This window comes from Protobothrops mucrosquamatus, unplaced genomic scaffold (genome assembly GCF_001527695.2).
Source record: "Protobothrops mucrosquamatus isolate PMUCROS unplaced genomic scaffold, P.Mucros_1.0 scaffold4392, whole genome shotgun sequence".
Taxonomy (NCBI): domain Eukaryota; kingdom Metazoa; phylum Chordata; class Lepidosauria; order Squamata; family Viperidae; genus Protobothrops; species Protobothrops mucrosquamatus.
In genome coordinates this window covers 61,338-75,425 of record NW_015390305.1, presented here as the reverse complement: position 1 = coordinate 75,425, position 14,088 = coordinate 61,338, and the positions used below count along the sequence as shown (strand labels likewise).

At 43.8% G+C, this 14,088-nt stretch overlaps 1 protein-coding gene across 1 annotated transcript in view; it reads left to right on the top strand.

Annotated features, from left to right (window-relative positions):
- Nucleotides 1-12,876: 12,876 nt before the first annotated feature.
- The window catches only part of FAM185A (family with sequence similarity 185 member A), a 37,364-nt gene continuing 36,152 nt past the window's right edge, over nucleotides 12,877-14,088 (top strand). Inside the window, exons 1-2 of the mRNA XM_015828309.1 lie at nucleotides 12,877-13,365; nucleotides 13,523-13,632. Of these exons, the coding sequence (XP_015683795.1) occupies nucleotides 12,945-13,365; nucleotides 13,523-13,632 (531 nt within the window). The 5' untranslated portion in view covers nucleotides 12,877-12,944. The remainder of the gene's footprint in view (nucleotides 13,366-13,522; nucleotides 13,633-14,088) is intronic.

The window sequence follows — 14,088 nt, the reverse complement described above, 5'->3', positions numbered from 1 at the left end:
AGCCCTCTCTAAGTTTACTGAAATCAGCTCTCTTAAAGTCGAAGACTCTAGTTTGACTTTGTTCTATTGCTTATGCTTGCGTAATATTTATGTTTGAGTCTATCAGCTCCTATTAAGGGAGAATCCGAAAGAAACATTTTAAGAATCTGCGATGGGGAGATAATAGACCAAATACTTAGGGAAGTTCCAGTCATACCAAATGCGTGGTGTCAATATAACAAGGTAACGTGCCATGATAACGGTGTTGTTTTCTAATCGGCTTCACTTCCATTTCCATGTTCTTGGATAATTTCCTGTCTCTCCTTCTTGGCTGAAGCTGTGGTAAATCAATGTCCATTTCACAATGGGTACTTCAATTGTTTCGTTTTTAATGTCCTTTAAACCTCCTGAGAAGGACAAGAGGTTTAAAGGAAATTAAAAATAAAACAAGATACAGGAAATTAGCTTATCCAACTTTGTTGGAAGTAGATTTAGTTTTAAACTTTGCCTGCTTCCTCAGAGTGGACATTATGAAACTGGTGTTAACAATACTCCCTCTGGAGTTACAGTACTTTTAATATTGCTAAGAGGGAATTGAGATAGCATGACTGACTTTTGACCATTGAGTTCCGGGCCTCAGTAATCCTTAAACCTCGATTAACAGCTTACGTACAATTTTTGACATATGGGAAGTTGCAACTGTGTAAAATTTTATCTCGACTGTTGACAAGATATTGGTAAAAAGGGGGCAGAGTTCGCTTAACAGACGTTTTGCTTAGCCACGGAAATTCTGGGCTCCGTGTTGGTCGTACGTCGAGGAGTAAATACTCTACGGAAGGAAACCCTACCTCATTGAGACACACAAAGGCAGGGCAGGACTCGACATCAACGGCACTTTCGTCTTGGATGTTGACGGTGGGAGCCATGGCGTAAACGGGGTCTTCCGGATTCTCCGGCTCCGATCCGGATTCTGCCTCAGCTTCCCCTTCGGCATCGGCGTCGTATTCGCCTTCAGACTCGCTGGAAGTGGAAATGTTTTCCTCTTCCGAGGCATTCATCTTCCTCCTTGGAATTCTGCAAAAACATCGACCACCCCAGTATTTAATATTTTGACCCTTGGTATAAAAATAAATTAGAAAGGGATCCCTCATTGGAACATTTTTCGACAAATCGACAGATCAAAATGCAGAGTCCTCAGATTACAACCGTTCCTTTTGTGAGCATTCAAAGTTATAACGGCACTGAAAAAAGTGAGCTACAACCAGTTTTTTCACATTTACGACCACTGTGGCGTCACGTGATCAAAATTCAGACCCTTGCGATTGACTCATAGTTACGACGGTTTCAATGTCCCGGGGGAGGGGCACGTGATCCCCTTTTATGAACTTCTGACAAGCGAAGTCAATGAGGAAGCCCAGATTCACTTAACAACCGGGTTACTAATTTAACAACTGTGGTGATTCAACAACTTAACAACTCTGGCAAGGAAGGTCCTAAAATGGGGCAAAACTCACTTAATCAATTTCTCAGCAACATAAATGTTGGGCTCAATTGTGGCTGTAATTCGAGGACTTCCTGTAAATTAGAGATGAGACTGAGACTGAGCATATGAATGGAGACAGAGAGAGAGAAGATAGACAGACAGACAGACAGACAGATAGATGTAGATAGAAAGATAAATAGATAATAGAAAGAAATGATAGATAGATAGATAAATAGATAGATAGATAGATAGACAGACAGACAGACAGACAGACAGACAGACAGATAAATAGATGTAGATAGAAAGATAAATAGATAATAGAGAGAAATGATAGATAGATAGATAGATAGATAGATAGATGGATGGATGGATGGATGGATGGATGGATGGATGGATGGATGGATGGATCTATTTTACTGTGTGATGACCAAAACTGGAGGCAGTATTCTCGGTGTGGCCTTACAAAGATTTTATAGAGTGGAACTAGTTCCTAAATTAAATTAAAATTAAAATTACTAGTACCCTAAATTGATTTATTTGCCTAGTACACCATATTAACTTAAGGACACACTCCAGCTTTATTTTTCTTTCGTGACAGACACCATGATTATGGGTCAGTGAAATCATTAAAAACTACAAGTATATGTTGGCTTCGAATACTATTTGGACTTTCATCAAGGGCATTTGGCTCTCCAGCCAGACGTATAGCAGCTGCACTTTCTGAGGAATTAAAACAACAAACAAAATCTAAAGCAAACGAAAAAGAAAAGCATGCCTCCTGCAGAAATCAAAGCATTATGTAATACTGTGAGCTGCATAAAGGTTATTGACAAACGGGGGGGGGGGGGAAAGTACTTGAAATACGAGACAGATAGTTAGTAAGGAATACAACAGTATATCAGTTGAATTATTGACAGTCTTTGGCCAAAATATTCATTCTTCCCACATTACAAATGCCATTTTGATAATAATAATAACAACTGGAGAAGATAACAAAATACAAAGACCTACAAATAGAAATAGAAAGACTGTGGCAAAGGCAAGCAAGGGTAGGACCAATAGTCATAGGCGCCTTGGGTGCAATCCCAGAACAACTGGAGCACCACTTGAACACCATCATCGGCATTGACAAATTCGCCATCAGTCAGTTGCAAAAGGCGGCCTTACTAGGAACCGCTTCCATCCTGCGACGAGATCTGTAATACCATCAAACATCCACATCTGCCCATCCCAGGTCCTTGGGAAGGACTCGATGGGTAGACAGAAATGCCAAATCCAGTCTGAACATCTGGCTGACTGTGCGATGATCGATAATAATAATAATAAAGTTGGAAGGGACCTTGGTGGTCATTTAGTCCAACCCCTTGCTCAGGCAGAAAACCCTAAACCATTTCAGACAAATGGCTGTCCAGTCTCTTCTTAAAAACTTCCAGTGTTGGAGCATTCACTACTTCTGGAGGCAGGTTGTTCCACTGGTTAATTGTTCTCACTGTCAGGAAGTTTCTCCTTAGTTCCAGGTTGCTTCTCTCCTTGATTAGTTTCCATCTGTTGCTTCTTGTCCTGCTTTCAGGCACTTTGGAGAAGAGCTTGACTCCCTCTTCTTTGGGGCAGCCCCTGAGATATTGGAACATTGCTATCCTGTCCCCCCTCGTCCTTCTCTTCGTTAAACTAGACATACCCAATTCCAGCAACCGTTCCTTATAGGTTTTAGCCTCCAGACCTCTAAATCATCTTTGTTGCTTTTCTTGGCACTTTCCCCAAAGTCTCAGCGTCTATTTTGTAATGTGGCGACCAAAACTGGATGCAGTATTCCAGGTGAGGAATCTTTCTAAGGATTTATAAAGTGGTTCTAATATCCTGTATTGATATATAAAGCAGGTATTAAGATCCTGTGAGCCCAGATCCTATCTGATCTGGAGAGAAAGATCTAGTCTGAGAGTTGAATCCCAAGCTACTATTTGTACATAAACCATTTGGCACTCTTGTCTTCTCCAGTGATTCTGGATTGGGGGGGGCTTCTGGAGTTAGTACTACGGGTATTGCTGGATGTCAAGCCAAAGAAGCAAGAATTGTATATGAATTGCGGTGGTATTTATCAGAACGGGACCAAAATGAACTTTTGTGGAATCCAATGCTATAAAAACTTAAGTAAATAAATATCCTGGTGGCCTGGGAGGAAAATATCTCTAAAATGTAACTCTGATTGTATTTGGCACGACGAGCTTAAATACAGCTTGACGGCGCTCTGTAAATCAACGCTTGCACAAAATCTAGGAATATCCAGCTGTTTTTCCTAAGGCAGACAAAATCTCAAACCATATTTATTGGAAACATTTCTGCCCGATCTTAAAGAATAAACATCTTCCCAAGGCGGCCTCTTCGAAAACAGGAATACCGCAAAAGGAGAATACCGCCATAATTCCATAAGAGCCTATAAAAGGGCTGATAAAAATCGAAGCAGGCAGTTAAAATTGGACAGCCTCGTGGACAAAACAACCCCAGTGGAATCTGGGTTCGGTTAGACGCCAAGAAAAACATGTGAAAGTCTCTTAACTCCACGTCTCGCAAAGCAGGAAGGCTGAAAGTTAAGCTTTGAATTCTAATCTCGCTATTCTTCACATCACAGGATGCAAACCGACTAGGGCAGTGGTGGCGAACCTATGGCACGGGTGCCAGAGGCAGCACTCAGAGTCCTCTCTGTGGGCATGCGCGCCGTCGCCCCAATCCTAGGCCTTCAGCTGGGTTTTATAAAACCTTTTCGCTTTAGGCCTCCGCCGCCATGTGCAAAAAAAAAAAGGTTCAATCAATCAATCAATTTCAACTTGTCGCGGGAAAAAAAAACGTTCTTGCAAAGTTGGAATTGAGTGATTGAACTTTTTAGTCCCACCCAGTTTGCCGTTATCACTGCAGCCATGCCCACCCAATGGACCACACACACCCAATGGGCCACACACACCCAATGGGCCACACACACCCAATGGGCCACACCCACCCGGCATTCGACGATGCACAAGTGGGTTTTGGGTTGCAGTTTGGGCACTCGGTCTCTAAAAGGTTCGCCATCACTGGACTAGGGCTTAAAAGGTAATCCTCAACTTATGCCCACAATTGAGTCCAAAATTTATGTTGCTAAGCAGGTGTTGAGTTAGTTGTACCCCATTTTACGACCTTTTTTTTTTTTTTGCCATAATGCTTAAGAGAATCACTGGAGATGATCAGGGGACTGGAGGCTAAAACATATAAGGAACGGTTGCTGGAATTGGGTATGTCTAGTTTAACGAAGAGAAGGACGAGGGGGGACAGGATAGCAGTCTTCCAGTATCTCAGGGGCTGCCCCAAAGAAGAGGCAGTCAAGCTATTCTCCAAAGCCCCTGAAGGCAGGACAAGAAGCAACGGATGGAAACTAATCAAAGAGAGAAGCAACCTAGAATATAAGGAGAAATTTCCTGACTGTTAGAACAATTAATCAGTGGAACTCCTTGCCTCCAGAAGTTGTGGATGCTCCAACACTGGAAGTTTTCAAGAAGAGACTGGACAGCCATTTGTCTGAAATGGGATAGGCCAGGGTTTCCTGCCTGAGCAAGGGGTTGGACTAGAAGACCTCCAAGGTCCCTTCCAACTCTTATTCTGAACTGAAAAGATACCTGTGCCTAAACATGCATATGCACCTAAGGGAAAAGAAGAAAGTGCGAACTGTTAAACCTGCATATTTTCAAAACTGATGTTTAGGAACTCAGTCAAAAGCAAGCAGGGAGAACATTTTTTCCAAGTTATTAAACCTGCAAGCACTTATTATCGTTTTATTGTTCTCCGCCCTGTATGCGAGCAAGCTGACCTGACTTTATTTTTAGAAAGATCTGTTAAAAAAAATAAAAAATGTTACATTAAAGGATGTCAAACATTGTTAAGAAGCTTCCAACCAACGTTTAACGTTTCATCGCTCTTCTCGGCTGACCGGAAAAGAATTTTAACTTCCAAACATTGTACAATTAAAAGTGCCCTCCTCCGCTTCCACCCGGTAATCTAAAGATGAATTAGAATCCCTCTTCCAGGTTAGTCTGACATGGAAAGGAAAGCTGGAGTCTAAACTTTACAGTTCAGGAATGCAGATTTTTTTTTAATAGTTCCTAAGTCATGTTTCTATTCCGAAAAGCCGCTTCCAAAGAATTGTGTAAGAACCGCAGCTCTCCATTTGAGGAAGAAAAAAAAACACAAGGATATTCCAGTTTGTGAAGAATATGCAGATGGCGAGAGTCGTTCCTTTTTGATGGCCGTCGACATTGTTGCGCTCTTCCAAGGCTTTCCAATAAATACACTATTTCTGTCCTTCTCACATGTGTTATGTCTACATGTTTGTGCAAGACCCATCTCATCTGGCTATTTTTTTTTTCTCTCATGAAGAACTAATCTCCTGACAGCAGATTAATATTGTTTACCGAGAAAACTGCAGCTGTAAAGCAAAAGTTCAAAAGAAATGTATATTTTAAGATTTGTTCAGGCTTTCTCAGGAATTGCCCCGGGAAGTGGGCCACACAAACACGCACCCTGTGTAGGATTCTCATTTGTTATGCAAAGCAGGCAGAATAATGAAGATTAATTGCTTTTTTTTGCAACCATAAAGATGTGTGTGTGAGTGTGTGTGTGTGTAGATAGATAGGTAAGTAGGTAGGTAGGTAGGTGGTTGTGCCATAGAGAGGTACTCTGGAAGATGCCCTCAAACAGAGAGCAGTTGAAGATGATTGCACCTGTTGAAGAAAAAGTCTTCCTCAGGGTTCAGTCCAAGCCGGGAATAAACAATGTGGCAACTGCTTTAGAAAGAATGTTGCAGTTTATTGGAGAGGAGAGCCAGACAGGGAGATAGCTCTGGAAGAAAAGAGAGAGACAGCACATGTAGGGAGTGAGTTTTAATACCCTCTGGAGCAGTGATGGCGAACCTATGGCACGGGTGCAGAGGTGGCACTCAGAGCCCTCTCTGTGGGCACGCGCATTGTCGCCCCAGTCCTAGGCCTTCAGCTGGGTTTTATAAAACCTTTTCGCTTTAGGCCTCCGTCGCCGTGTGCAAAAAAAAAAAAGGTTCAATCAATCAGTCAATTTCAACTTCTCGCAGGAAAAAAAAAGTTCTTGCAAAGTTGGAATCGATTGATTGAACTTTTTAGTCCCGCCCAGTCTGCCGTTACCACTGCAACCACGCCCACCCAATTGGCCACACCCAGCCAATGGGCCACACCCACCTGGCACTCGACAATGCATAAGTGGGCTTTGGGTTGCAGTTTGGGCACTCAGTCTCTAAAAGGTTCGCCATCACTACTCTGGAGCTTTTAGTTTGGAGTTGCTTCCTGTTCCTGTTTGAGGCTTTGTATTTCCGGTGGCATGAACTTTGACCTGAGTCTGAGTGTGCCTCTTTGGCATCTGTGGGTTAATCCGATTATGTCCTGTTTTAGAGTTTGGGTAGGGTATGTAGATTTTGGATGTCTTTGTCTTCCTAAGCTTCTAGGTGGAGGCCTCCAACCTTCCTGAATGGATTATCACTTCTGCATTTCTACTGAGCTGGTTTCTGCTTGGGGGAGGAAGACTTGGGGCTATTAAAAAAAACCGGGCATGCTTTTCTGCCTCTTTAAGATCCTTTGAGGAAATATAATATTCTGCCCTTTTAATATTTCCTTCTCGGGGGGGGGGGGCTGACTCTCCACACACCTATGCAGTTTTCTTGGCAATTAACAAATAGCTCGTCTCGTATGGGAAGACCTTCTGGCCTCCGAGATTAACCAATAGTCTTAGAATTCTCTGGTACGAAGAGATCGGCCAAGGATTCCTGGAATCACTGCAGCAATGTTGCTTTCCACCCCGGTTCTTCGGAGAAGATTTATCATAATTGTCAAAAATGCACGTTGAGAAATCCAGCCGAATTCGCTGGCTTTGCTACTGTCTCCTTCCTGTAGGAGACCATCCAGTGTGATTAATTCAGTTTGACTCAGTTCTCAGTCCACACGGAATCTGAACTGAAATGGGTCGAGATAATCCGTTTCATTCAACAATGCTTGCAGCTACTATAACTTTAGAGAGAGAGAGGTTAACATGTAATTGTACTTATAAGCAGTCTAAAGAAGATCGGAAGCTGTTTTTTTTAAAACATCCTTTTTCTGGCTTTTCTATTTTCGGCTGCTCTTTTTCATTTTTGTGCCTTTAGTTTTTTTTTCTTCCATTTTTTGGGGGGGTCCACTTTCTTTCAACAGATTCCAGAAGACCACCGGTTCCAGCTCCTATAAAATCCACCAGAGTGTCCAAGAATCCAAGGATTCCTTAAGACTCTGGCCTTAATGGATCTCTCAAATTTGCAAAAGGGGTATAGGGCAGTGATGGCGAACCTTTTAGAGACCGAGTGCCCAAATTGCAACCCAAAACCCACTTAGCTATTGCCAGGTGCCAGGTGGGCGTGGCTGTGGTGGTCATGGCAGACTGGGTGGGTGTAGCCAAGGTGGGCATGGTCACCTCGATGTTGGGGAGGGATGCCTGTGGGGGGCCGAGCAGGGTTGGGGGAGATCCAGGGGGTCTCTGGCAGGTGGGGCGGTGGGCAGGAGGCAAGGTGAGGCAGGGCGTGGGTGCCATTGTCACAGGGCAAGGTGAGGCACGGGCTGGGGTGGCTGCTGCCTGACACCATCGCCCCCCACACACAGAGGCCAGCGAGCGCATGGGGGCCGACGGTGTCCGTCAGCAGCCATAGCCTACAGGCCCCTCGACTAGTGCTCTCTGGGACTCCATAGACCACCGCCAGCAGTTCAGAGAAGCCACCCCTGTGCTGGACAGCCGGCCGACAGCTGAGGAGGCGATGCAGTGGGTCGTGCATGGGAAAAGGAGAGCATGCGAGGCCAGGAGGGATGGGATGAGGGGGGAAGGAAACCAGCCGTGCTGGGATGCATCTGGCCACGTGGGACCTCGGCGAGTTAGCGGGCGGCTGGTTGAAGAGGGACGGCTGCCATCTCCGGGGCATGGCACGCGTGTCCACAGAGAGGGCTCCGAGCGCCGCCTCTGGCACGCGTGCCATAGGTTCGCCACCACTGATATATGGTCTGTCCACAGCAGCAGGGTAAACCCCATATTCCAGATACTCCTCTCTTGGCTCAGCGGCAAAAGGCAAAAGCGGAACGGTGGTATATTTTGCTCCATGTATTAGTCAATGTGACAATGTGTAGCAATCTCATGGCTGTCATAAAATCCCAAGCCCAACCTAACTAATGAAGCGTCGGCTGTCCAACAAACCATCATTAAGCAACTCGCGATTTCATTCTATACGTTAGGTCTGTATCTTGTTTGCATCAAATGCAACCTATACTTGAATTTCAACATACTGCAAGTTGATATTCCACATAAATGCAAATATTTACAGAGCTACAGCATGCTTCAACATCTCTATTTTTTTTTTTTTGGGACAAATAAATGTTTACTCCATCCCAGTTTTTCTACGCAAATATTAATAATTTTAACGGGAGATTCACGCACATTTAATTTTTTAAAAAAGATGCGCTCAGTTTCCTGTAACGTCTGCACTGTTACAGCAAAAATTGCTATAAATTGATAATTGCATCCAGCTTGCATTGGTTGAGGTAGTGAACATTATATGAAAATGGAAAGCAATTTTGATTCCCACCCCTATCACAAAATTAATCCAGCAAAATGTAATTGCAGTGTATTGGTAGCTGCTGCCTTCTGGCGGTATAAAAAGTAAATTACAGCCATAATTACCAGGAAATGTGCCTTATAAACATTTAAAAAAGATGCTATATATAAGTTTGAAAGCAAGCCCTTGCAAAAGGAAAAAGTAAAATGGATTGTACAGAAACCCTAGCTCTTTATGAAGTGCATTTGAATTGCAAAATTGATACATTACTGCAGAAAGTGATTAGGGCTGTACAGACCTGGGACCAAAATGGATGGACAGGTAGCTTCTTAAAACAGCTGTACCTTTTTCAAGGGCACAGCTGCCCAGCTGCCCTGCCCAGCTGATATACAGTCCTAGGAAAATATGCACTTAGTTCAAGGTGTTTCTAAAGGATCCATCCAGATACACATTCCCAGCAACCTTTGAAGCCAGATCCGTTGCACAGCCATACTACAACTGCTTAAAAATTATTTCTGAAAACCAGCAAACATGAAGGTGCTTCAAAGAGCAGCTAACGCTATCAATTGTGCAGCTTTTCCTTTCTTAACCACATTTTTTAAACAGAGAAAACATAAATAGTAGTTCTAAAATACAGATTATTCAATTTCATACCTAAATCTAATCTTGAAGAACCCCCCCCCCTTAAAAGGAAGGAAGGAAAGACTTTGTTATATATATATATTTAAATATTCCTTTATGCATGCAACAGCATGAAGTTGTATTAATATGTACATTGGGTTAAACAAAGAGTCAAATCTTGGCAATTCTTGCCTTCATCGTTCACTTTCTAGCAGTTGCTATTCCATATTCCAATTTATTTAGAAAGAGGGCAGAGAAGAGCAACGAAGATGATCAGGGGACTGGAGGCTAAAACATATAAGGAACTGTTGCTGGAATTGGGGATGTCCAGTTTAATGAAGAGAAGGACGAGGGGGGGACATGATAGCAGCGTTCCAGTATCTCAGGGGCTGCCCCAAAGAAGAGGGAGTCAAGCTATCCTCCAAAGCGCCTGAAGGCAGGACAAGAAGCAACGGATGGAAACTAACTAAGGAGAGAAGCAACCTGGAACTAAGGAGAAACTTCCTGACAGTGAGAACAATTAACCAGTGGAACAACCTGCCTCCAGAAGCGGTGAATGCTCCAACACTGGAGGTTTTTAAGAAGAGACTGGACAGCCATTTGTCTGAAATGGTATAGGGTCTCCTGCCTGAGCAGGGGGTTGGACTAGATGACCTCCAAGGTCCCTTCCAACTCTATTATTATTATTATTATTATTATTATTATTATTATTATTATTATTATTATTAGATGGATGGACGGGCAGAAAGACAGATAGATAGACAGACGGACGGACGGACGGACGGACAGACAGACAGATAGATTTAGATAGAAAGATAAATAGATAATAGAGAGAAATTATAGATGGAAACTAATCAAGGAGAGAAGCAACCTAGAACTAAGGAGAAACTTCCTGAGAATGAGAACAATTAACCAGTGGAACTACCTGCCTCCAGAAGCGGTGAATGCTCCAACACTGGAAGTTTTTAAGAAGAGACTGGACAGCCATTTGTCCGAAATGGTATATGGTTTCCTGCCTGAGCAGGGGGTTGGACTGGATGACCTCCAAGGTCACTTCCACCACCACCACCACCACCACCACCACCATCATCATCATCATCATCATCATCATCATCATCATCATCATCATCATCATCATCATCATCATCATCATCATTATTTCCAGCATTAGATAGACAACTCGAATACCCACCATTAACTTCCTCTGGATCTGAAGAAACACTAAACAACGTTGCAAAAACGACAGGAGCTGCGCAAACAATTATCACCACAAACGATACATTTCCCCATCATTCATTAGCCTGATTCACACACTGTGCATTATGCTTCTATATCTGCTTGATACAACATCCACCTATACAGGCAGTCCTCGCCTTACGACCACGACTGAGCCCCGTCGCTAAGTGAGACATTTGTTCAGTGAGCTTTGCTCCATTTTACGACCTCTCCTGACACCGTGCTTAAGTGAATTGCCGGAGTTTGTTACGTCAGCAACACGGTTGTTAAGTGAATCCGGCTTCCCCCATGGACTCTGCTCGTCAGAAGGTCGCAAAAGGGGGTCACTTGACCCCCCCAGGACACTAAAACCGTCGTAAGTACGAGTTAGTTGCCAAGCATCCCAATGTAAACCACCTGACCACAGGGACGCATCCACAGCGGTCATTAAGCCTGAAAGATGGTCCTAAGTCACTTTTTTTTTCAGTGCCGCCGTTGTAACTTCGGTCACTAAATGAGCTGTCGTAAGTCGAGGACTCCCTGCGTAGCAAGTAAAAATTGGATTAACTTGACTTAAATACATCAGTGCAGTTTTGCAGGCAACAGTGGGAAGTGATTTCCACCCTCCCCACTGCCTTTTTTGGAGGAATGTTGCCCCCCTCCCACGTCCAACTGACAGCCCTGGGATTTCCTGGTGGTCTCCCATCCACTCATGAAACGTGACGTAGCCAGGCATAAACGGGATTTCTTGAAAGCAGCTCTGTTCCTGAATCTGGTAGCTTCTCCCCCCCCCCCCAAGAATCCAAAGCCTCCCCTTTGCACAGACTGGGATCCAGCCGAATCTAACCCAGTTTATCTTACCGGCGTTACTACCACTCGCGTTACTCTTTTTTTTTTTCCCCAGGCCTCGGCTCTGGCGTCGCCTAGCAACCGACTCGCCCGTTAGCGTCACCCGTTCCCAAGGAGACCAAAAGTCTCCGCCCTTTCCTGTGGCGTGACGAAACGTTCCGTTCCCCTTTCCTCCCAGCCATTGGAGAGAGGAAGGAGGGGGGAAAAAAAAAAAAACCTCCGAGGCCGAATTGCATTCCGGGACTTGTAGTTCAAATGCCCGACTTGTGCTTGGCGAGTCCGCGCGGGAGCGGAAACCACAACTCCCAGCAGCCCTCGCTGCAAGTTTGACGTATCCGGGTTGCTGCGGGTGCTGATCAATTCTTGTGCATGATTTTTGGGGGGAAGCGAACGGGATGGGCTTGTAAGAGGGGGGGCTGATCCAGTTGAGCCTCCCCCCGCCCCATGCAAAAAGTAGGGAAAGGAAGACCCTACCCTCATTTGTCTGAAAGGGTATAGGTACTCCTGCTTGAGCAGGGGGCTGGACTAGAAGACCTCCAAGGTCCCTTCCAGCTTCTATTCTATTCTATTCTATTCTATTCTATTCTATTCTATTCTGTAATTCAATTCTATTCAATTCTATTCAGTTCTATTCTCTATTCTATTTTATTCTATTTTCTATATTCTATTCTATTTGCTATATTCTATTTTATTTGTTACATTCTTATTTTATTTGCTCTACTCTACTCTACATTCCTATATTCTATTCTATTCTATTCTATTCTATATTCTGGTCTATTCTGTAATTCAATACTATTCAGTTCAATTCTATTCTATTCTCTATTTTATTCTATATTCTCTTTTATTTGCTATATTCTATTCTCTTTTATTTGCTATATTCTATTCTATTTTCTATATTATATTCTATTTGCTATATTCTACTCTACTCTACACTCTACACTCTACTCTACTCTACATTCCTATATTCTATTCTATTCTATTCTATTCTATTCTATTCTATTCTATTCTATTCTATTCTATATTCTGGTCTATTCTGTAATTCAATACTATTCAGTTCAATTCTATTCAGTTCAATTCTATTCAGTTCTATACTCTACTCTACTCTACTCTACTCTACTGGTGTCCTTTCCTAGGAGGAGGTCTCACCAAAACATCCCCATAGAACAAGGAATCAACAAAACCATGCAACGGAGCTTGTCAAGATGGTGCTATCTCACAAGGAAGGTGTTAGCAAGGAGCCATGGTGATTGGCTGAAGCTGAGAAGGCCCCACCAAGTGGGCTTGTTCACAAGTAACGCCAACCTGGGTCCTGCAGAAAAGGACCCCAAGAGTCATCAGCTTCTCAAGGAGTGGACCTTGACCGTCAGTCCTTTCGGTCTTCTGAAGGCCCGTCTCCCTTACCACATAACCGTGGGTCCCCTGGACGCCCATCAGTACCCCGATTCTGACAAGGTGTTTGTGGCCCTGAAGGGGAAGGGTTCGAAAGCCGACCCTGCCTCGCATCTGCTTGTGAACTATGACGAGGCCCGGAAGGAGGTGGTCATAGTCTCCGACGGCGTGGACGGTGCAGCTTCTCTGGATGTGAGGACGCCGGTAAAATTTGGTAGGTGCGGAAAGGGGTGGGTGCGGCGTGAATGCCGATCTGCTTTGCAAGCAGGACACTCCACCTTGCTCTCTTGTGTTTCCTTGCTGACGTAATGAAATCAAACTTAACCCTGTTCTGATCTCCATCCCTTGTTACTTTTAAAAATCACTTTTAGACTTGGATATCAAGACATCGGGAAACGGCTGTGTGAAGGTTGAACAGATGGAAAGCGCTAACTGCCAAGTAGAAACAGAGAAGGGAGCGAGTATCTTTAAGTCAATAAAGGTACCGGCCTTTACTTGTTTTGAGAATTATACATAATCTTCAGCATCGTAAATGTCCTTTATCTCAATGTTACCTGTTGCAGATGAACTTGTTTACGATTTCACATCCAATAGATCAGGGGTCTTCAAACTTGGCCCTTTTATGACTTGTGGACTTCAACTCCCAGAATTCCTCAGCCAGGCACACGTGCCTGGCTGAGGAATACTGGGAGTTGAAGTCCACAAGTCATAAAAGGGCCAAGTTTGAAGACCCCTGCAATAGATTGATTCCTGTACCTGATATTGTTGCTGCTCACGGATGGAATTATAAAAATCACAGAAGCCTTTCTTGGCTAGACTTTAAAATCCTTACAATCCTGTCACTGGCCCACTTTTCTGAGCCGGGCACCTTTCTCTGAAATGGGAACCACTGAATTCAACGGATTTTACTAAATAGCATTATCAAAGGGGACAGTCA